Source organism: Bactrocera tryoni, unplaced genomic scaffold, assembly GCF_016617805.1.
Source record: "Bactrocera tryoni isolate S06 unplaced genomic scaffold, CSIRO_BtryS06_freeze2 scaffold_7, whole genome shotgun sequence".
Classification (NCBI taxonomy): Eukaryota; Metazoa; Arthropoda; class Insecta; order Diptera; family Tephritidae; genus Bactrocera; species Bactrocera tryoni.
In genome coordinates, this window is record NW_024396366.1 from 20,620,631 (window position 1) to 20,645,796 (window position 25,166).

General features: G+C 36.5%; 1 protein-coding gene across 4 annotated transcripts in view; it reads left to right on the plus strand.

Moving 5' to 3' along the window:
- The window catches only part of LOC120781486 (sodium bicarbonate cotransporter 3), a 375,418-nt gene that overhangs the window by 113,466 nt on the left and 236,786 nt on the right, over nucleotides 1-25,166 (plus strand). For 2 of the 4 annotated variants that reach the window (XM_040113709.1, XM_040113708.1), the window contains exons 2-6: nucleotides 5,852-6,086; nucleotides 6,139-6,946; nucleotides 7,012-7,146; nucleotides 7,208-7,710; nucleotides 7,765-8,077. In XM_040113709.1, the coding sequence (XP_039969643.1) occupies nucleotides 5,852-6,086; nucleotides 6,139-6,946; nucleotides 7,012-7,146; nucleotides 7,208-7,710; nucleotides 7,765-8,077 (1,994 nt within the window). Of the gene's footprint in view, nucleotides 1-5,851; nucleotides 6,087-6,138; nucleotides 6,947-7,011; nucleotides 7,147-7,207; nucleotides 7,711-7,764; nucleotides 8,078-8,136; nucleotides 8,253-25,166 lie in introns of those variants that run through there. The other 2 variants (XM_040113710.1, XM_040113711.1) reach the window with 2 other exon arrangements.

Sequence of the window (25,166 nt, forward strand, 5' to 3'; positions counted from 1 at the left end):
GAAGTGCATAGGAGTGTCTTGTTACCGATCTTTATTTCGTTCTTTTTATAATCGATACAGGCATTTAGTGGTCTCAATATATCGTTACCTATTAGACCGTCAAAAAAGTTATGAAATTTTATTATATAAAACTCTATTGGTTTATTAGTTCCAATGTCGCTAAATTCTTCGAACATGGGTACTATTGCGTTTTTGTCAACGTAAATTCGATATTGGAGAGTTTTAATTAAAAGTGGGCTAGTTGGATGAATTCTTTTGGGGTCGCAGATACCCGGATTTAAAATGGAGTTTGTTGCGCCTGTGTCTATTATAAGTCTTATAAAACCTATCTTTGTTTTTATTATTATAAATGGTAATTTATTCTCGAGGCTGATTCCTGAAAATTTTCAGCCACTTCTATTTTTCCTATGTCCATAGGTTCCGGTTGGTTTCTGAAATTTGGTCTGTGGAAGGATGGGTTTTGAGGACAGGGGTTTTGTGGGTCTGCTTGTTGGTATGGTTGGGATTGTTGGTAAATTCTTCCGTTATTTTGGGGCATTGGTTGGAAATTCCTTCTGTTGAATATTCCTACTGTCTTTTTTATTGTATTGTGTATTGTTTCTATAGTCAGTATTCCTATTACTTGAATGAGTTTTAAATTCTGTGCTGTTGTTCACGTTATTGTTCCCTGTAAGTGCGTACCCGGCTTGGAAGAGTATGTCCCTAGCATGTTCCAAGTCTTCTGGGTTCCTACAGAAAAGGATTGATTTCATTGGTTCAGGAAGTTTGTTTTTAAAGATATTGAGGGCAGTGCGCTTGTTGTTCATCGCACTCTCTGTAGTTGCTTCGGTTTCTCCTAAAATGGTTACTAATTTGTTATTTAACCAGTGTAACCTGGTTTTCATGTCGTTGTAAAAATCTAAACTGTTTGTTCTTGTTGTTCGCAAGAACGTCTATCCCCGAAACTATTCTGTAGTATGTTTTTAATCTCTGTCCATGAGGTCGCGTGGCAGTTTATTTCTATTGCCTGTCTTGCTCTTCCTTTTAGCTTTGATTTTATTATGTCTGAAAAAACTAGTTGGGACAGTTCGTCATATGTTTGTAGGTGTGGGTGTATTCGGTTAATAAGTGTGGTGAAAGTCTGTAGGTCTCTTGAGTCGCCACAGAATTCAGATAAGTTATTAAGATATTTTAAAGGGTTTATAGTAAGAATGTTTTGAACTGGTACTGCCATTTTATTTCTCTTTTGTTTTTTTTTTTTTGTTTTATAGGTTCGGGAGGAAGAAAACAGAAATTCTCTCTAATAATATGTTTAAAATAATGTTTCTTTGCTTGGGTTTTTATCAAGGTGACTTTATGTAGAAATTCTTGCAACTGTTTGATTTCTTGTTTTCCAGACGTATATAGTCATTTTCTTTCAATTTCTTACTCTACTATACTAATTTTTTCAGTTACATACATACATTTAATAATAATAATCTAATATGTAAAGTTCTCGTGTCACGGTGTACGTTATTAAACTCCTCTGAAACCGCTCGACCGATTTTCATGAATCTTAGCGTGCATATCGGCTAGGGTGGAGAATCGGACAACATCTATTTTTCATCCTCCTAAATGTTAAGGGAAATTGAAAAAATTCCCAAAAAGTAACATTTTTCCATACAAATTTTTTTTTTTCAATTTTTGTTTGTTTTGTTTTTCAATATTTTTATTTGTCAAATATTTGAATCATTCAATTTCGGTTGCATGCTTTTTTATTCCGGCTATTCAAAAGAAAAATTATTGAAAATTATTCAGTGAAAACGTTATATTTCACATAAAGTGATCAATTACAGATTGAAATTTCTTACGAAGCCACGAAGAGGTCGCGCTAATATCGGTCGGCGTTCCTTTTGTCATCAACGTATGGCAGCCCAAACACATGAACGACTATTCCCAGGATGCGATAACATACATGTGGTATTATGGAACACGGTCAATCAGCAAGCGATCGTCAAGATGTCACAGCACGACTTTTCAAACAACAGCAGCGATGTTTGATGGACTTTATCTTGAAGCAACATATGGTACATATATATGGTGCTGTTAGATGCTGGATGTATTCTGTTGAGTAGCAAAAAAACGTTAGCCGCACGCACACATTCTTCTTTGGATGGTGGATGGTAGTTACACCAGATCAAACTGATGAACTCATTTCTGCGGAAATTCCTGATGCAGAGAAAGATACAGTATTATACCAAATGGTGAAAACCAATATGGTTCATGGACCTTGCAGACACCACAATCCCACTTCGGGTTGTATGTCTGACAATAAATGCACGAAACACTATCCAAGTGCTTTTCTTTCGGAAACTCAAACTTGAAATGATTGATATCCACTGTATTGGCGTCGCTCACCAGACGACAATGGCAGAACATTCAGCATTCAATTTAGAAGAATGAATATTGAAGTTGTCACTCTCACTAAACGTTTTCGCAAAAATATTTTGTATGTTTTAAAGGATTCGTTGTTCTTATTTTTTTTTCTACCCGTTACGAATATAGAAATATTCAATATACCTTCTTATGTAACTTGATTTTAAATTTTTACACACAATGATACACGGGTATCCTACCGACTGCGCTACTTTTTTCACCGAAGTGATGAACAACGAAAAACAACTGGGTTGGAGGTTTAATCGATAATCAGCCTTCCGTTTTATTTCGTGCTTTCTTAAATACTAATATTTTGCTTTCTTGCAACAACTTAAAAATAAGTGTTTGCATAACAATTCTCAGGAAATATGTCTTGTGCATTTTGCAAAGTAATACAATTAATAATAATAAAGTTATTATACATTTTGTTAACTGTCGCATTTTCGTTAGCGGAAATGCACTTGAATGAACAATAAATACAAATTATTAAAATTCTTCGGAATTGATGGTGCATTTTGTTAACTGTTGCATTTTCGTTAGCGAAAATGCACTTGGACAAACAATTCTTTGGAAAACTCAATTAATAAATATTCGTATTAAAATTCTTTGGAAATAGTCTTTATAACACTGTAGCACATGAAAATTTTCATTAGCTCTGCTGTGCTACCGCTCCCAATTTTTTGCTATCGCTGTCGCAGAATTTAATTATTTGCTCCCGCTCCAGCTACAGTTTTTTACCTACAAAACTCGGAGCAGAGTAGAGCACATACTTTTACATTGTTATGATAAAACTATGCTGTGGCTGCCGACAAAGTGAGAGCGGTAGCAAGAGTAAAATGAAATGCTACGGGAGTAGCGTAGTTTCTCAAACGCTGACTGTGACTTTGTGGCGCTCAATAAGATAAAAAGTTGTATAGTGCTTGTTTTGGATTTACAAGGAATATTTTGGTAAGTTTCGAACGATATTTTATGTGTAGTGAAAATTACATAATAACTTCAGTTACAGTGCAAAATAAAGTCACACGATAGGAATATTATTTAGATTATTATATAGATTAGCTACAAGTGTGTATTAGCGTTATTTTGGGTTTCCAGTTGATGACAGGAATAAACATTTGCTCCCAAAAATGTTCCACAGCAGTTGCTCAAGAACCTTACGTGGTTTGCTTACAGGAAGCCATTAGACCCTGCCTTTCGCAACGCCTATGATTTGAAGTGAAACACATTCAAAGTTTTTTGTTATTTTTGTGTGTCCAAAGAATGGGATATATGAGAAGAAATAAAAATATGATTCAATATCCAGAAATACCATATGCACAAAAACCTCCGATTGATGGAAACTTTTCTCCTCAACTTACTCAATCAAGAATTTCTTCAGCGTCATCAACAAACTTAGAAAAGCATCATCTACTAATTCAGACACATTTTAATGATCTTGTTCGAGATTTAGGACTCTCAAAATCAAAGAGTAAACTTTTCGAATCAAAACTTAAATAATGGAATTTGTTAGAGGAAAATATAAGGGTCTCATATATTTGTCACAGACTTGAATAATTTGTTCTCCACCAAAGAGAATGATTTGGTATTTTGTAATAATGCTAACGGACTTCTACAAGAACTAGGTTCATCAGGAACCCAAAAAGTGGCGACTTTTCTAAAATTAGTTTAAAAGCTATCCTACTTCATTCAGTTAATCTAGCGCATGCAACAAATATGAAAAAATTATTAGGCTGTTCACGATAAGGTGGTTATCGGGTTATGTGATTAAGTAAACAACAACAAAATGCGGTATGACAAAATTACCAACTTTGACCAACCCAGGCCCTTGTTTACAGATTATGTGGTTGTTTGCTTATTTCCAGTGTTAGAAAGTCGTTGGAATTTTACTAAATGGCAGCACAAAAAATAAATAAAACTAAGCGAATGGCATTTCCATTTAGATTTTCTTTGGAAAATCTGCTATTAACAGCTGTTTTTTGTTTACAATCAGCAAATTAAAACCGAAATAAAAAGCATCAAAAAGCATCACAAAGCATCAAAAATCATCAATAATTATGAATAAAGTCCATTCCTGAATAGCAGAACTTATTTTAAATTCGATTATTTTGCTTTTTAAACTTTGTTTAGGCATTTTATAAGTACGAATTTCATTGAACTAAAATTGTAAACAATGAACAGCTGTTTATGTAAAAATAAGCAAATAACCATACATAGGATGCTCACGGAGCATAGAAGTTATTTATAATCTAATAATCACATAACCCGATAACCACCTTACCGTGAACAGCCTATATGTAAATATAAAGTTGTTAATGGAAAAAATTAAATATTCTCAGTATGTATATGTGGAACATTTGCGCTGATCTCAAATGTAACAATGTTAACTGGCCTACAAGGAGGATACACAAAATATTGTTGTTTTTTGTGTGAGTGGGATAGTAGGGTGAGAGATAAACACTACGTAGTAAAAACCTGGCCACGAAGAACGAAGATGATGCCTAATTTCAAAAACTTTAATGAAGAACCTTTAGTTTCTAGTCAAAAAATGTTTATTCGTCCACTCCGTATAAAGCTGGGTCTTATTTTTTTTTGTTAAAGCCTTGAATAAAGATGGAGAAGGCTTTCAGTATCTAAAGAAAAAATTCCTCCGAATCAGGGGTACAAAATTAAAAGAAGGAATCTTTGTGGGTCTCCAAGTACGCGAGCTAATGAAGTACACACATTTTAAAATAAAACCGAACGAACCCGAAAAACGGCATGGACTGCTTCCGTCGAAGTGTGCCATAATTTTTTAGGAAACACTACCAGGATACTGTCACATGACTTATTTCTTCGTGTAAAGACATAGGGTGTAACTTATTTTTAAAACTTCATTTTTTGGACTCTCACCTGGATTTTTACCCTTGGAGCATCATCAGATGAACATGGTGAGAGGTTTCATCAATATATTATGCCCATAGATAGGCGCTACAATGGTCAGAAGGAATGCTCGCAGATTTTTCTGGTTTATTCGGCTCGAAACTCCACTTGAAAATATGAAATGAAAGAAAACCACAAAGAATACTAATAATAAATAATAATGATATTGTAATATACGTTTCAATGTCTTTTATGGTATCTAAAAAAAATAAATATATGATTAAAATATAATGCTAAAAGAGAAATTGTCTTTAAAAATTCCATTGTAAAAAAATATACGGGATAGAAAATTTTTGACACTATATTTCTATTTAGTACTATTCAATCAATAATAATAATTCATAGCTATGTAAAGGAAACAATTTTTTTTCTTTGCAAACCAGTGTATTTAGCAATACTGACCATAAATTTTAAATTTGTTTTGTTAACTGATGATTATGCATGTGATCAAAAACTGAAAAGACTAATAGTAATACTTCTTTACTAAATTGGTATTCACTTTAACCTATTTATATTTCTGTGTCACCAAACAATATAGAGGAAAATATGGTCGCAAGCCCAAGTAACGTATGTATACAACACCACAATAGCTCCAGTGAACTCAGCGAACACAGAAGTAACATTAACTTCATGCGAAAAATTCCGTCAGGAGCCGAAGCAAATAACATTCTTGTCGGGGAAGTTGATTTCTTGGAAAAACCTTTGGTAGGATTCATTCGTCTGAAAAAAGGATTGTTCTTAGGAGATTTAACAGAAGTTCCAATTCCAACTCGGTTTGTTACGTAATGCGAAAATTTTATTAAATAATGTCAATTCCTTTTTTAGCTTTATATTTATAGCGTTGGGTGGACCTGGAAGTCAAACTAATATGCAGGAAATAGGCCGAGCTATGGGTGCGCTCATGTCTGATGAAATATTCCATGAAATTGCATATCGCGCAAAACACATCGACCACCTAATTGCAGGTATGGAAGAATTCTTGAATGCGGTTACTGTGTTGCCGCCAGGTGAATGGGATCCAGCTATACGAATCGATCCCCCAGCTACAATACCTTCACAGAAGATTCGCAAACGGTCTCCGGAAACCAGTAAAGAAACGAACGAGGAGGAAGAAGAGCGACGATTACGCCAAGAGTCTGGATTAGAACGCACTGGACGGCTTTTCGGCGGGTTAAGTAATGATCTTAAAAGAAAAGCAACATGGTATTATACTGATTTTAAGGATGGATTATCGATGCAGTGTATTGCATCTTGGATATTTTTATATTTTGCTTGTCTTTCACCAATTATAACGTTTGGGGGACTGCTATCCCAAGCAACTGGTAAAAATATTGCAGCCATGGAGTCTCTAGTTTCTGGTTTCGTTTGTGGTATCGGATACGGTCTTTTTTCTGGACAACCACTTACAATTTTGGGATCAACTGGGCCAGTCTTAGTGTTTGAGACCATCGTTTACGACTTTTGCCAAAATCAAGGTTGGGACTATTTGACGTTTCGTTTCTGGATTGGCACTTGGGTTGCTGTCATATTGTTATTTTTAACAGCTATTGATGCAAGTGCTTTAGTTTGCTATATTACTCGTTTTACTGAGGAAAACTTTGCTACACTAATTGCTTTCATTTTTATATATAAGGTAAAAGTTGCATTCATATAATCCTAAACCTTAATACAAAAATTGTGAAAATATTTTTCTTTTAGGCTGTTGAAAATGTTTGGATGATAAAAACTAACTTTCCGATAATAAATCCTGTATATGATTGTATATGCATACCACCCGCAGATAGTAACTTTACAGTATTGGATTATGCAAAATATGACAAATCTTTTTGCATAGTAAGTTTAAATTACACATTTGATTTTAGATAAAAAGTCTTTTCATACAATACTTTAACAGGCTAACTATGGTACCCTGGTTGGTTCAGACTGCATTCGAGAAAGTACTGAAAATATTTTCCTGATGTCACTAATACTGTTTTTTGGTACCTTCATAATATCAGTGCTGCTAAAAGGTCTTAAGAATGCGCCATATTTCCCATCAATAGTAAGGCAGTATATCAGTGACTTCGCTGTTATTATTGCCATATTATCAATGTCAATTCTGGATTTTATAATGAACATCCCAACACCAAAACTTGATGTACCGCACGAATTTAAACCAACCTTAAGCTCGCGTGGTTGGTTAGTTCCACTATTTTCAACAAATAACCCTTGGTGGACACCACTTGTAGCCATATTTCCAGCAATGTTAGGAACTATTTTAATTTTTATGGATCAGCAAATTACGTCGGTAATAATAAATCGTAAAGAAAACAAACTCAAAAAGGGGTGTGGCTACCACTTGGATCTATTCATATTATCAATACTTATACAAATATGCAGTACAATGGGTTTACCATGGCATGTAACTTTTATTATTTAATATCAACAAATCTGAATTATTTGCTTTTTCAGGTTTGTTGCCGCAACTGTTCTTAGTATAAATCATGTGAATTCACTAAAATTGGAATCTGAATGCTCTGCACCAGGAGAGAAACCACATTTTTTAGGTGTACGAGAACAACGTGTAACACACGTATTAATATTTTTAACAATCGGGTTTTCTGTTATGTTAACACCTCTACTTTGTCATATTCCTATGCCAGTACTTTTCGGCGTGTTTCTTTATATGGGTATAGCATCACTTTCAGGCTTACAGTTTTTCGATCGTTTATTAATAATATTTATGCCTGCAAAGTACCAACCGGATTTCATGTTCCTACGAAAGGTGAGTTTCAAAAAGTTAGGTATAGACATTATGGTAAGTCGATATTTTCTATATAAAAGCAGGTATGCGGGAAATATTTCACGGATTATTCTGAATAACTTTGCCTAAGAGACTATGAGTTTAAATCCGGTTTCGAGGCGAATTTAAAAAATCTGAATGATCAATTGTATTGGAGGTATGTGATATAGTTGTTCGATCTGGTCAATTTCGACCTACATATGTATATAATCTCAAGAAGCTCCTATGTATTAAAATTCATTCAGATATCTCAAAAAACTAACGAAGAAATTTTTATAATCCCGAAAAATTAAACTTCACCTAAAAAGTCATTGGCTCGAAAACGTGTTTAGACCCTTATTCTCTTAGACAAATTTGAATTCCAGGTTTAATCAACCCTCTAATATACATACATATTATATGTATATAAATAATATATAAAGCACCGGTTGCTGGTCTTTCGGCCTAATTAAAAACAACAAATAAAATTAAACTAAACGATTAAATTACTAAAGTGTAAGTTTCTACTATAATTAGTTATATTTTTATACTCTTGCAACATATGGCTTCATAGTATAACATTCTCGTTCCTAAAGGTTGTATGTATCAGCTAAAACTAATCGAGATTCATATTGGGAAATTTATACGTACATGATCAGAATGATGATACGTGTGACTCTCCGTCCGTGCGTCCATCCTAGCCATAACTTGAGCGAAAATTAAGATATCTTTATGAAACTTGGTACCCGTGTTCCTTGGCAAAAAAATTAAGGGTTTTTTTTTGCAGACAAACGTAGTCAGACCACTGCAACGCCCACAAAACGTCGTTTATTGGAATCTTATAAAATACCATAACTAAGCACTATATTAAGTATAGAACTGCAATTTGCAACAGGGGATCGCAGCAGCAAGAGCTATAAATTTTGAAAAATTAGGCGTGACCCACCCTCTTTTTAATTTAATGTACATATCTTCTAAAGTACTTAAGCTAAAATAACGAAATTCGCTCATGACAAATCCCTTCAGCACCCCTAGCGAAACTGGATGAAATTGGAAGATAACCCCGTCCACCTCTGCTTTAAAGGTACGGTTTTAAAAACTAAAATGGCGATAAATCAATGACTAAATATGCCAGAGACATACAATTTTACCTCCGAGGTGGTATGACAGAGCTTTAAAGGAGCCCACTTTTAGGTGAAATCCCATATCTCGGGATACGCCGAACTGATTTTGACTAACTTTACTTCGTGGTATTCTTCTCACATTACTATGCCTCAATTGAAAGGGAAATTTTTCTTTTTCAGTTTTAATTAATCTATAATAATCTACATTAAATTGCTGCGCGGGAGGTTATGTTACAAGTTGGCGGTCAAAATTAGGGGGAAGTTGGCACCATGACTTCATCTTATTAGATGCGTAAATTGAAGTATAGTGACGTTCGGTCTGTTCCTGGCAAGTCTTCAAGTAAATAACGGTCTTTAGCAAGCACTTGCTTAATTATAAAAGGGTTTATCTAACGTGGCTCCAGCTTTCTGGATGTTTCAGTCCTAGAAGGCTCATTTTCGACTAGCACTAAGTCACCTGGAATTCGTTTGGTGATGATCATCGGATCGCTTCTTAGCTTTCTTCATTGTGTTCATTGACCATTAGCTGGTAACTTCTCGTAACGTTTCAAATACGTACTCTTTACTGCTTTAATAAACGTATATTTCGTAAAAGCGTCAAATAGGAATAATATGTGTTCGTTTCCTTTCGTCCTTTAAATTTGATTTGACGAAATTACGCATTCGTGGGAACAATCCAAGTGACCATTTTTATCGTACCATTCTAACAGAATTTCTTTTTTTCGATTTTTCCCAATACAGAATTCTTTCAAAGTTTGTTTATCAACAACCAATCGTCTGGTATTATCGATACTTTATCTACTCGTAGAGTAGCTACATACATACATAAGTTCCACCTTTGTTTGGACAGCTACTTAATGCATCGACGTGTTCCACATGTCTAGCCTGACGATATTTAATATCGATATCTAATTCGTGAATAAGTTCTCTCTTTTCATAGAAGTTTTAACAGCGCTACAATCGGTTGCAAATTTTGCTATTGTACCGGAATCAATTGAAGCTAAGTTTTCAATTTCGTAACTGTAGAAACTTTTTTCAGTGTCACTCGTGGATCTACTGTAATACGCAACTGATTTTAATCCGTCACGTTCATTTTGTAACAATACACTAAAGTTTAAAAAAATTTCTTGTCGTTTTCAAAAACTCGTATTTTGAAATATCAATGCAAATCTGCAGATAAGTATACCATTTATATAATCTATTATCTTCCGTAGCTTTTTCTTGGATTTTGCACATTAAACGTTGTAATACTATTAAATCACTCTTCAGTCCAAATGGCATTCTTTTAAATTCGTATAAGCCGTCCATAGTAAAGATGTGTACTTACGACTTTTTGGTTCAATTTCAATTTGATTGTACCCACTATTCAAATCTAGCGTTGTGAAATACTTATTTATAATGCAGTGCTTACTGAAGACATTATTCAAAATTTGTAAGTGGAAATATTTCTTTGGCAAATTAATCGTCGGTAGTCAATACATAATCTAATGTTACCGTTTTTATTTTTTACAATCACAACTGGACTTGCGTATTGTGATTCTGAACGTTGGATTATAAATATTAAATCGTTTATCATTTCAGATACCATATGTTTTTTTAAGTTCTGGTACACGATTGGGAGATTGGGACACAATTACATTTGAATTTAATTAAATTTTCATTTATATCAAATCAGTTTTTCCGAGTTAATTTATTTCTATTTTCGTTTATAATTTCTATTAATGTTGTTTCTACAGATTTATCGTTTATTTCACATATAATTTCGTTTTCACTAACGTAACGTCTTCAACTTTAATTTCTTGTTCGTGTTTTTCGTTTTATTGGTATTTTTCCGTTTTAGTATTTAACCGCATGTTGGCTCTAAAGTTGTCTTGTTCTAATAAAATGTCACTAGGCAATAATTCATCCTCTACCAAATACAAGGTAACTGTTACAATAATGCTTTCGATTGTTAAGTTTGTTTCACAGACTCTTCCGCGTGTCGACTACCACCACATAGTCCTCTAATTTGTATTTCACACTTCATGTATTTGCAATTAAGCTTTCAGCATAACGATTTTTGAATCATGTTACACTCCTACGCGTCAACTTTAAAAAGTTCATCCTTTAAAAAATGTAAATCATATCTGGTTGTTTACGTTGAGGTTTATGACAATTTTTCGATATGTGCCTAAATTCATCGCAATTATAGTTTTACATTTCTTTTATTCAACCTTCTTATTAGAATTTTCGTTTTTCTTTAAATTTTTATTTTCATATTTTTTTATTTTGGCTTTCCTTACACTGCGGTGTGAATTTATCGGTCCATTTCTTTTAAATTCATTTAATGTTTCTCTTAACTCTCTCATAATATTTATTCTTGAAGCCACTATTGAAACTCGTAGTTCACGATTTCGTAGTCCTTCTCTCGCTGTTACACTTACCTTATACCGTCGCCCAAGCGCACAAACACGAAAACAGTAATCGCCTACTTTTTATATTCTTGCAACCTTGTTCACCTAACGGTTGTACTATTCCTGCTGGATGAATTTGGTTGTTGTATCTGTAGGGCTTTAGGAGATATGTACATTAAACATATTAGGAAGCGGGGCCATTCTTAAAACTCATATCACCTAAAAGTAATCGAGATAGATATAGGGATATATACTTACTTCTATATATATAAATGATCAGGATGACGAGAAAAGTTGAAATCCGGTTGATTGTCTGTCTGTCCGTAGATGCGTCCGTCCGCCCGTGCAAGCTGTAACTGGAAAAAATTTGAGATATCTTGATGAAACTTAGCACAAAAACGCCCACAAATACATAACATATATAGTGCCATAACTAAGCACTAAATTAAGATATAAAGCTGTAATTTGGCACAGGGGATCACAGTAGCAAGGGGCACCTGTAGATTAAAAAGTTTTAAGAATGGCCCCGCTTCCTAATATCTTTAATGTACATATCTCCTAAAGCACTACAGATACAACAACCAAATTCATCCAGCAGGAATATTACAGGAACGACTGCTGGGTGTGAAAACGAATAAAACCGAATGAAAACCTCGCTCATTCCCCATATAACGGTACTGTTCAAAACTACTAAAAGCGCGATAAATCAATAACCAAATGCGCCAGAAATGCAAAAATTTGTCGACGGGCTAGTATGATAAGGGTTGTTAGGGGCCGAGTTAAAAATTGGATGATGGGCGTGGCTCCGCCCACTTTTTGGAGAAATCCCATATCTCGTGAGTCGTCCAACTGATTTCGACAACATTTGGTATATCACCCTACTTCTCATATAGCACAATTTTAAATTCCACTTGATTCTTTTACTTTCCAGGACACAAATCACGAAGCAATTAATATAATGAGATTAATCTTTGCACGAATAATACCTTAAGTGTATGCCACCTTATAACAAACAATTTTTCAAATCCAACAAAAGAAGTTCAAAACTCTAGGTTCCAAAGATGAGGATCACGGTACCTATAGCTGACTTTTGATAGAAAATGTTGGTCAATGTGTGATATATATAACTGGATTTAAGGGATAATGCATCTCTTACAATCAGAGTCTCATAAGAATGTGTTTTTGTGCCTAAAATATATAAATTTCAGCGAAAATTTAGCCTAGCCCTTAAATAACTAATATCAGGATTTTCCAACATCCGGCTGACTTTACTCTATATGATTGGTTTTACACCTTATTTCACTAGTTTTGATTCTAGCAAGTTGCAAAAGTATGAAATATTCGGTTGCACCCGCACTTAGCCCTTCCTTACTTTTTAATTTTTTATAATTATGTACGACTTTCTCTGATTTATTTAAACTGTGTTGTCTTCTGTTCTCGTCCGTGTTAGGGTCCGTTTCAATAGTTTCGTCAAGTTCGGTCAATTTGTTCGATTTGTAATTATGGGTATTTCAAAATAAAAGAAACATAAATTTCTACATATACATTAGGCCGGATCGATTTGTGGGGAGGCAAAAAATTCGCCCATTGCTCTATGAAAATCATATTCTAGGGATCAGAATAAGAAACTTTGCCGAAGGAACCATACCTCTGAAACGAATTCTGATGTCCCCCAATTTGGGTCGAGCTTTGGGTAGGGGCAAATTTTGAAATAGAATTGAAATTACCATTTCATTCTTATTACCTCTGAAAGTGAGGAGAATTAAAGCAATAACCACTATGGTATTTCAAAAAAAATAATAAGTGAAGTGACCATTCCAAATCAAAAAGTTTACAATGAATCCACCATCCTCTACACAGCAAGATGCAGCAACTACATCAACAACTATCGAAAACCCAATGAGTCATATACCCAAGCATGATGTTACTGTTTTTGGGGTGTCTACTGATTTGACTGATCTTAATTTACCAACCCATCTGGATATCTTGAGATATTATTTTTACTTAAGCGAACTTGCTAAAACAGAACAAAAAAAGTTTTCCCATAAATCATTCACTATTCAAGTACAAGATAAGTTGATTGGAATTTGGAAAAAACTTGGTATAGAAATAATGCTGAAGAAAAGTGTATGTAATAAATTAAATAAATTGCTTGAGAAGTATTAAGAGCAAATCAAGAGAAGAAACAACACCCAACAATTTACAGAGTATGTAAAATCTCTGGAAACAATTTTTTACATGGGAACATGTAAATGCGATTTGAAGGCAGCTCCATGTGCATGCGGCTGGGTTCCCGAACGCCTCAAAGAGTTCATGCACGATCAACATAATCAGAGAAGACTAACAATGAATGCATTTATGATGGAAACTGAAGAGCAAGGAGCAACGTCACCACCGGTTCAAGAAGATATGGATAGAAGCACAAGTTCACAATACACAGAGAGATACGATTGTTTTAACTTTGCCTTGGTATGTGACAGATTTGGTGTGCCTGACAGAGTAGCATCAGCATTGGGAACCGCTCTTTTGCAAGATTTTAAAATTAAAGATAAGCATGGGAAACCTCTCATCATGGATAAATAGAAAGTTCGCAGAGAAAAAGAGAAATGCAGACAAAAAGTGCTTCGCAAACGGTTAGATGATACCAATTTGTTAGCGTTTTCATTCGATGGCAGAAAAGATGATACTTTAACGATAGATAAAATTGATGAGAAGTATCATACTAGGATGGTAAAAGAACCTCATCTTGTTATTTTGAGAGAACCCAATTCTGAATTGATTGGTTACGTAAGACTGGAACATGAAACCGCTGAATACAAAACAACCAAATTAAATGGATTTTTCAACGATAAAAATACTTATATCACTGGATACATTAATTGGAATATGCACTGACGGTGAGCCAACAAACACTGGCCCACACGGTGGAATTATACGACGATTCGAATTGCTGTTAAAAAGACCATTGCATTAGTTTGTTTGCATTCTACACTTCAACGAACTTCCGTTTCGGCATTTGTTTGAAGCTTTGGATAAATCAACCAGCACTGGACCAAGATCGGCAACCGGAAAACTGAGCCGTCAAATCGAAACATGTGAAACTCTTCCGGTAAGTAATTGCTATCACTCATTTATTATAATTGTCAACCATTTTTAATTGTTTTATTATTATATATTTTTAGGTGGTGGACGGCTTCCAGAATATTGAGTTGCAAAATATGCCCCCTGCTCCAGAAAAAAAAAAATTTTCCACCGATTCGAAGTACTTATACGACATGGCCCATGCAATTTCTGGCGGCGTGGTTCCGGTGGATCTGGCTAACATCAAACCAGGGAAAATTGTACATTCTCGGTGGCTCACCAAGGCCGCTAGATTATTGCGATTATATGTGACAACGAAAAATCCAGATGCAAATTTAAGAATTCTGGTTAAATTTATAATTAAATGTTATGTGCCAAGGTACTTCAATATCCAGTATTACAGCTCTGTCGTGGACGGCAGTGCATTATTTCTCAAGTTCATTGGTTGGTCACGATTTCTAGAACCTCATTTACGCAAAATTGGCAATCAAGTAATTAAAGATAATTCATATTATGGGCATTCGGAAAATATCTTGTTATCAATGTTGTTTGATGATAGGAAAGAAAAGCGCGACTGTGCCATCAAGAAAAATCTACGCTATCGAACCGATGTTGACGAGCCAATGGAACTTAAAGTTTATAAAAAACCAGATATAAACTTTAATTGCACAAGTTATACGGAAATGATCAATTTGAATGATATAAATATCGTATTTGAACCACCATTCACGCGAAGCATTCCGTACGATACATTGAAAGAATATTTAAATCAAGATGATCCACCGTTTAATGATCCAAAAATTCCATCACACATACAAGGAACGGAACGACATGTTCAATTGCTAGCTAGCGTTTCCAAACGGGTTATACCGGAAAATGTAGAGGCTGTTATGGCGACAGACATTAGAGAGCCGTGCGAAATTGCCCAGACTTGAAAGTAAAAAGACTTCAAACAATATTTTTTTTTTTAGTTTCTTTCTATAACTCACTTAAATTAATTTTTTTCATTTACATATGTTCTGACAAAATAAATTTCTAAAGAGAAAAAATAGATATTATTATAAATAAATAAATAAAAATAAAGAAAAAACATAGCCATGTAGCTTGATTTTTTCATGTAAAGGCAAAAATGGTGATTTTTTGAAATGATTGTATGGGGAACCCCCCAGGGGAGTTCCAGGGGGTGTGCCACTGGCATGGGTGGATCGGCCGTCCAAAGTTAGTGGGGGTCGGTCATACATTTGGACTCTATTGAAGCACTCTAAATGGGTCAAAGTGGAATTTCTCAAAATTTGCCCTTACCCAAAAGTTCGACCCAAATTGGGGGACATCAAAATTCATTTTAGAGGTATGGTTCCTTCGGCAAAGTATCTTATTTTGATCCCTAGAATATGATTTTCACTGAGCAATGGGCGATTTTTAAATCGACCCGCCCTAATATAGATATAATGACTTGGAAACCGATTCTCTGGTTGACGTTTTTGCACCTTAAGGCATTTCCCTAGTTTGGTCCTGGCAAGTTGCAAGAGTATGAAATGTACTGTTAAACTCGAACATAGCCCTTCCTTACTTGTTAAAATTTAATTTGCTGATTTACCCAGCATAGAAGCGACTTTACGAAGCATGAGTACTTCTAGCTGCTGCATGATGCATGTGGGGTTAAAAAGTGGTAATACTTTGACAAGTTTGCAATGCTGCTGTCGTGATTGAGATTTCGAAGGCACTCTTATCCTTCTTTTGTTGTAGATATAACCAGTGTTTATTATTTTAATATAGAGTATGAAAAGTTTAAATTTAAGACAGTTTAGGTGGTTTTTTAAGATGGGACGGGATATTTTATATTAATCGGGTATTTTTCTTTGAGGGTCAAAATTGTAGTTTCGACTTCTTCAAGTGTAATATCGGTTTCAATGTGATTTCCTATTGGTGTTTTGATTGCGTTAAATGCAGAAGGGATACTGGATGCGTTTAGTAACTTTATATCTGACCTTAAGTGTTTCAGAGTCGTGGTTGAATTCATATTGGCTATTATATTTTCCAATCCTCTGAGACACTATAGAGAAAGGAACAAAAAAAAAGAATAAAGGCAGAAACGAAATAAATAAAAACAAGTAAGGAAGGGTTAAGTTCGGGTGTATTTACTGTCAATTAACATTTCCAATATTGTTAAATAGTTATGAATTAAGCACCCAATAGCAGCGTAACCGGAGAAAGATAGAAAAAAAGTACGGGTTCAATGTTCAAATGAAACAAAAACAAAAACGTTAACTTCGGTTGCATCGAAGCTTTAATACCCTTCCAAACACAAAAGTTTCCTTACAAGAACTTGATTCTGATTGTTTAGTTTGTATGACAACTATATGATATAGTTATCCTATCGATTCTTTAGGGATTGCATTATTGCCTTAGATAATGATCGAATTCAAATTTTGTAAAGTTATCTCGCCAAATAAAAAAGTGTTCTAAGAAGTATGACAGCCATATGTTACAGTGGTCCGATATCGGCTGTTAGAAATGAGCAGATTATTTAACCCTTTCAGACCTTCAATACACAATTGTGCGGGTAAGACTAAAAATATGTTAAAATTTTCTTTCGCTTTACTATGTTTTAAGACCCGAAAGGACTGATTGTGCCATTTATTTCTAACGGTTCTTTTCAACGGTTGCTTTGATTTTTTGTGTATTTTTGTCACAATTTGCAAAGTTTTGAAGTGTTCAGCCCTGTTGTCAAGAAAGAAAAAAGGTAAATTCTAATAAATTTTGTGCAGTGTTTTAGTTTCGTGATGTTTTGCAAAAATGTGTATCGAAAAATATTAAATAAAATATATATTGTTTTATTGTGAAGAAAATATAATTAATTTAAGTGTTTTGAACAAGTTTAAAAAAGGACCACACAATTGTGCGCTTCAGGGTTTGACCTCGCATTTTCATTTACCCGCACAATTGTGCCATTCCAGGTCATTTCAATTTGAATCTTGATGAGGACATGCTTCAAGTTCTCCAAATATTGGAAAATTCCGATGCTGACTTTAGTTCTGATGACTCAAATGATGATGCGCTCTGGGAACAACCCAATTGGCAAATGGGCGGTTCATCCAAGTCGGATTGTAATCAAACTTCTTCGAAAGATGAAATTTTACTTCCAGCTAATCAAGACCCAACTGTAAGTCATGTAAATACAAGCGTATCTGCTTGGGATGAAGTCTGGAAGAGCGTCGGTTTTTTGACTCGACGCCCCCGCAACAAACAAGTCATCAAGGAAATATTTTAGTTGGTACACTCATGGAGTATTTTCAGAAATATTTTCCTGAAGATCATTTTCAAAACGCCGCGTTTTTCACCAATAAGTATCACTTATCTCAGCATGGATGTGTCCTCAATGCTACTGCTGCCGACATTAAAAATCTTTATGGACTCCATATCATATCGGAAGGCTTCAGATTAGCGCAAATAAAAAACGCGATGACCAGAGATAAATTCTTTACATTAAGGAACAGCCTCCATTTTGTTGATACTCTACAGCCTCCGACAAACAAGCTGTTTAAGATTCAGCCGGTTATAGACTGCGTTAGATCTCGATGCCAAGCACTAGCAACAGAAATTACGGAATACTCGATTGATAAGCAAATGATCCCATTTACAGGAAGGGCGTCCATGCGGCAATACGTTAAAAATAATCCGAGACCTGTAGGTCTTAAGAACCTTGTTGTTGCGACTTCCAGTAGGCTCGTCGTCAATTTCGAAATATTCCAAGGAGCGGGAACTTTTTCTAACACTGGCTTGGGAGTTGGACCGTCTATTGTCATCAGATTGACAAAACATTTGCCGAAAGGGAGTTTTCTCTATTTTGATTGGTATTTTACCACGATTCCGCTTTTAAAAAAGCTCCTGGAACTCGGCTACAAGGCTACTGGGACCATATCTTTAAACCGATTGCCTGTGCAGAGGATGGATTTCCCGTTAGACCGAAATATGAATAGAGGAGACATAAGCCAGTTTGTGAAAGGTAATGTAGTTGCAGTTAAATGGCGCGGTAGCAAGTGCGTTACGCTAGTTTCCACAGAGTGTGGAAAAGACCCAGTTGGAGTGGTACAAAGGTGGTGCAAAAAGGAACGCAAGCACATTAATGTACCATGCTCTCAAATCGTGAAGCGTTACAACGCTAAAATGGGCGGAGTCGACGCAGCTGATCAGTCAATGGAATACTACAGAATTTTTATAAAAACGAAGAAATGGACTGTAAAAACAACTTTTCATTTGATTGACATGGCAGTATGCAATGCGTGCAGAGAGTACAGAGCCGATGCACTAAAGGCGGGCATGCGAGAAAAGAATACTAAAGACCTATTTAAGTTTATATCTGAGCTCGGCGAAGTATTGGCCAAATTCACTGAAAGGCTAATTAATCCACCAGTTCCGTAATGCACATCAACAGCAGAGCCAGCTGCAAAAAGAAATAGACCCCTGGATCCTCCCGTTGATGTGCGTACTGATCGGTATGATCACTGGCCAGAGGCAATGGATATGACAACAGCACGAACGTGCCACGTGAAAGAACGTACAAGCAGAACTAGAATAAAATGCTCCAAATGCGATGTATTTCTCTGTCTAACCAAAAACAAAAACTGTTTTCAGGAGTACCATACAAAAAAATGTATAATGTCAATCAATGTACATGAATTGTATTTTTAAATACATTCCATCAATATAAAATCATTTTTTTTCTTGAAATAAGATTTTTAAATCGTACTGTTTTTTCTTTCAATAATATGGCCTTAAGACGGTAATACACAATTGTGCTAGTCCTTTTTCTAGGAATCCTTCTTCGGATAATTTTTTTTCTTATTTTTATTGCATTCACGATGGTCATATTAGCAACTGTGCGAAGCGGCGTTAAAATCTGTAAACATTAATTTCTCAAGTCTGAAAGGGTTAAGAGAAAACGGGTTAAAAACTTCAGATCGATATCTCGAACTTAACACATTTAACAAAGCCGACAAATACCTACAGATGTTGGTAATATTTTATATTGAAGTAGTTTTGCAGTATGCCCTGTGTTGTCACTTCAACGAGCTGAAAGTTCCATCGCAGTTTAGAGGAATTGTATGTATTACTGGTTGCCCCCAAATTAGGTTGAGTTCTGTTAAAAGATCGGGTATAATGTCGCGCTCCTAGTTAAATCCTGATTCCAATCTTGAGCATAGTGCATTTAGGTTTGTATTCACGGACTCTGCTTTCAATGTCCCAGCTTAGATTTTTTTCTAGGAAAACTCCAAAAAATTTGACAAAGTTCGGCAACGCGAATGAAATTGAGAAATTTGTATCTCTCCTGTAAAAAAGCAGATATCTGCTTACTTTATATTAACAGTGACTCCACGACCCTTCACAAAGTTGATGAGACGCCAAAGACTCTTCTACAGGTGATCTGGTAATTAATTTTTATACTTTATATATATTTTAACTGAGATATTAGGTTCTGGATAATATCAAATGCAGCGATATCAGAGTCACAGTGTTGGAATTATTGAAAGAACATTCTATGTCCCGCTAGGGAAAACTTTTATTTATAAGAATTTTAAGCTTTTTTCGGGAAAGGAGAATTTTATGATCAGAGAAAGAAGCACTACAAATTTGGATTTGGATAAGAAGACATGTCAACACAAGTGCTATCCGTTTATTTGGACATCTAATAGCCATCCCTTATATATCACACTCTAGCGGCAGGGAGACGGCACCCATGAAGAGTACACAGAGTACTTCAATACCGTTCTGGTACCACACATTACTTACTAGTTATGTTGAACTTAAGAACTAAATACGTATCTTTTATAAACCAATCTCCCCACAGAGCTACAAAAAATGCATTACTCAAGGAGTACAATACCCTCTGAATTTAACGAGGTTTCCTTCACCGAAGTATATTTATAAATGTACGTAAACTTATTTAGAATATGAGTATCTGTTAGTGACCGAGGGCAAGACGAAATATCTCCTATCATCAAAGAAACAGCCGTTGCATTCGCGACTTGCCTCATACGCTATTGCTGACAACGTCCGGTGTGTTTAACGTGGGTACCTGATGACGATAGGCCTGCCCCACGGCGTTCAAAAGCACAGCGGATCAAATCAATGCATTGGCAGTGTGGAATGGATACAATGCCAAGGACATATTTGTTGATATTCTCTCTAACGACATTCTGAACATGAAATAAGGGATCCTCTATACTGCGTCCTTTCCTGGGCCCATACTGCCTATCTGACCACATACACCGCGTTAGCACCTGAAGCCTTTTCACGATAACTCATTCCAGTACTGGAAGCAAACTGATTCCCGATAAGAACGAGGATCGCTCCTGATTTTATCAGTGGACTTCAGGAGAGAAACAACCTTAGCACTTTTCCACTCGTGTGGAAAGTGTCCCTCCCAGACGCACTTATTGTAAACGGACTCCAGGTATTCCGGAATGTGCTTTTGCACATGTTTCCGTTCAAACCATCAAAACCTGGGGAACGTTTAGTCCTAACCACGCCAAAGGCGTACCCTAGCTCCTCATCGTCAAATGGAGGGGTAGGTACTTCTGGTGCTTGAGGTACCTGACTTTCCGCCCTGGGAAAGAACGCTCTTAACTGAACCGCAACTCTCTCCACGACGATAACAGAGTGTCACCGACGCCAAGAGAGGCCCCGGCAGATCCTATAGACCTGAAACCAAGAATCGTTTCTATTCTCACTGACAAAGATCCTTGTATTCCTTAGTCGCACAACTAAAATCGTACCTGGATAGCGTCGGGCGCGTTGATACTTTCGCCTCCATCGCACAATTCTCCTCTTCAAGGTTAACTTACGCGTTCACCACTTAATTTTCCTTACCATAATACCTTTGGACCTCCCAATATTCCTATCATTTACCCTCCAAACTACAATAAAGACGAGAAATTTTCTCATTCTCCTCCAGCTTCTCAAAAACCTAAAGCGGTACTACTAATACCGCTTCCCCAACCGCAAGTCCATACTGCTTCCTGTCATTACCAGTGTTGCGTCATAGCCGTAATGGACTCTCATCCCTCGATGGTGGAGATTGAGGAGTAACCATAATTTGTATCAAATTATGATCACCCACCCTCCCTTAATCTCCCATCTAACGCTCCCCAGGAAGACATAATTTTGTCCGTACCCTACAGGCCTACATTTGTGCTACTATCAAGGCCACCTTCCAGGGACGACTGACCATCCTCAATTAAGACCTCTGGAACGCCGGGCGAAGGTCCCGAAAGTTCAGCCGGAGTAGCCCTTCCATGAATTCCTCTTGGGCAATCTCGCATGGACCCCCTGGACTACAACCCGAGTACCCAACTTCCAATTGACAGTCGCGTCCAACCTTCTCTTTACATGTAAGTCAAGGTGTACGGATGTGTTTTTTAATTCGGTTCGCGTATTCTGATTTTTGCGAAAAGTAAAAAAACAATATTAAGAAATAAAGAAGTAAGGAAGGAAGGACCAAGTTTGGGTCAACCGAATATGTTATACTCTTTCAACTTGCAAGAATCAAAGCGAGGGAAATACTTTAAAGTAAAACCAACCATATAGAGTATAGTCAGCCGGATGTTTGAAAATTTTGATATTAGTTATATAGGGGCTAGGCAAAGTTTCGCTCAAATTTATCTATTTTAGCCACAAAGATACACTGTCATGAGTAAAACCCGCCCGTTTATTTTCATTGGGATAACTCACATACTGGCCGATATAAGTGGTACAAAGCCACTCGAAAGTTCGAAAATGTTTATATTAAGTATATAGGGGCTTAAGGGAATATTGGTCAGATTCAACCCATTTTTTACATACAGACATACCATTATAAGAGAATGATTATCCGTTTATTTCAGTTATATATATATTATATCACGCACTGATCGACATTTTTGATCAAAAGTCAGCTATAGGTACCGGGGTCTAATTATTCGGTATCTACGGGTTTGAACAGTTTCTATTGGATTTAAACAATTTTTAGTCATAAGGTGGCACACACCAATTTAATCAATTGGAAATGCACCTTATTACTGAGGTGCCTTGTACCAATTTACAGCTTTATATCTTAATTTAGTGCCTAATTATGGCTCTTTATAAGTTTTCGGTTAATGGCGATTTGTGGGCGCGTCAGTGATGCTAAGGCACCCACATACAGACGGACGGACGGACATACAGGATTTCATTTTTTCTCGTTATTTGATCATTTATATTTAAGCTTATATCCAGATATCTCGACTAGTTTTAGGTGATACGTACAACCGTTAGGTGAACAAAACTATAATATCTACTATGTAGCAACAGGTTGCAATAGCATAAAAATGAAGTAATTGTGGGGGATATCATATTGAAAACTATGGGGTTTGCCCTGTATATAAAGATTTAAAAACGAAATTTTCTGTCGGAATTCAAGCACGACGTAATGAACGAGTAGTATTTCTCCTAACGAAAATATTGAAATCCCAGTCAATATTTTAGAACCAGTAAATCTTAAAGTCAATGCTACACAAGGGAGCTATGCAAACGGGGTAAAAGGCAACACTGCACAAATGCAATTATCCCAAAACTAACCAAATCGAAATGCTGAAACTATGACTTTCAACTTTACCTAAAATATGACACTATTTAAAATGTGAAATATGGTTCAAGAGTTAATGAAAGCGCAAAACCAAATGCTCCACACTTATTTAAGTAAAAAATGAGCGTATTGAACAGCGATTGGTATTAGAATACCATAATGGTTTTAACCAACATAAAATGGAGCTTACTAGATCTCTGGATGAAAATGATATATTGTCAGAAACTCATCTTAATATAAATTTTTTTACAGGAATTAAGACTATACATTGAGGGCATGACGAAATATCTCTTGTCATCAAACAAACAGTCGTCGCACTCGTGACTTAACTCTCACGTCACTGTTGACAGTCACAACTTTGAAGTCGTAGATAATTTCGTCTATCTTGGAACCAATGTAAACACCACCAACAATGTCAGCCTGGAAATCCAACGCAGGATAATTCTTGCCAACAGATGCTACTTCAGACTGAGTAGGCAATTGAGAAGTAAAGTTCTCTCTCGACGAACAGAAACCAAACTCTATAAGTCACTCATTATTCCCGTCCTGAAGCGCATGGTGAATATCTGGTCGGTTGTTGATTTTCCAGGTCTGAAGCCACTGATAACTGATAAGGTCCAATCAGTTTGTTGACGGTGGGCTTTAATCTTGCACACAATACGCTCGATAGAACCTTATATGCGATATTGAAGAGGCTAATCCCACGGTAGTTGGCGCAGATTGTGGGGTCTCCTCTTTTATGGATTTTGCATAGCACACTTAAAATCCAGTCGTTGGGCATGCTTTCGTCCGACCATATTTTACAAAGATTCTGATGCATGCCCCTTATCAGTTCTTCGCCGCCGTGTTTGAATAGCTCGGCCGGCAATCCGTCGGCCCCTCCGCTTTGTAGTTCTTCAGGCGGGCAATTCCTATTCGAACTTCTTCATGGTCGGGTAATGGAACGTCTGCTCCATCGTCATCGATTGGGGAGTCGGGTTCGCCTTCTCCTGGCGTTGTGCGTTCACTGCTATTCAACAGGCTGGAGAAGTGTTCCCTCCATAATTTAAGTATGCTCTGGGCATCGGTCACTAGATCACCTTTGGGGGTTCTACAAGAGTATGCTCCGGTCTTGAAACCTTCTGTAAGCCGCCGCATTTTTTCGTAGAATTTTCGAGCATTACCCCTGTCGGCCAGCTCATCAATCTCTTCGTACTCACGTATTTCAGCCTCTTTCTTTTTCTGTCTACAAATGCGTCTCGCTTCCCTTTTCAACTCTCGGTATCTATCCCATCCCGCATGTGTTGTGGTCGATCGTAACGTTGCGAGGTAGGCAGCCTATTTTCACCCCGTTGCGACACGGCACTCCTCGTCGTACCAGCTGTTCTTTTGCACTTTCCGAAAACCAATGGCTTCGGTTGCAGCTGTACGTAAGGAATTTGAAATGCCGTCCCACAGTTCCCTTATACCGAGTTGTTGACGAGTGTTCTCAGAGAGCAGGAGTGCAAGCCGAGTTGAAAATCGTTCGGCTGTCTGTTGTGATTGCAGCTTCTCGACGTCGAACCTTCCTTGTTTTTGTTGGCGTGCGTTGTTTGCTGCACAGGGGCGAGTGCGAATCTCGGCTGCAACAAGATAGTGGTCCGAGTCGATGTTAGGACCTCGGAGCGCACGCACATCTAAAACACTGGAGACGTGTCTTCCGTCTATCACAACATGATCGATCTGGTTGGTAGTTTTTCGATCCGGAGACAGCCTGGTAGCTTGATGAATCTTTTTATGCTGGAATCTAGTACAACAGTTATCCATATTTCGGGTCCCGGCGAAGTCAATCAGCCTCAACCCATTTGGGGAAGTTTCGTCATGGAGGCTGAATTTACCGATCGTAGTGCCAAAGATGGCGACTTTAACGCCAT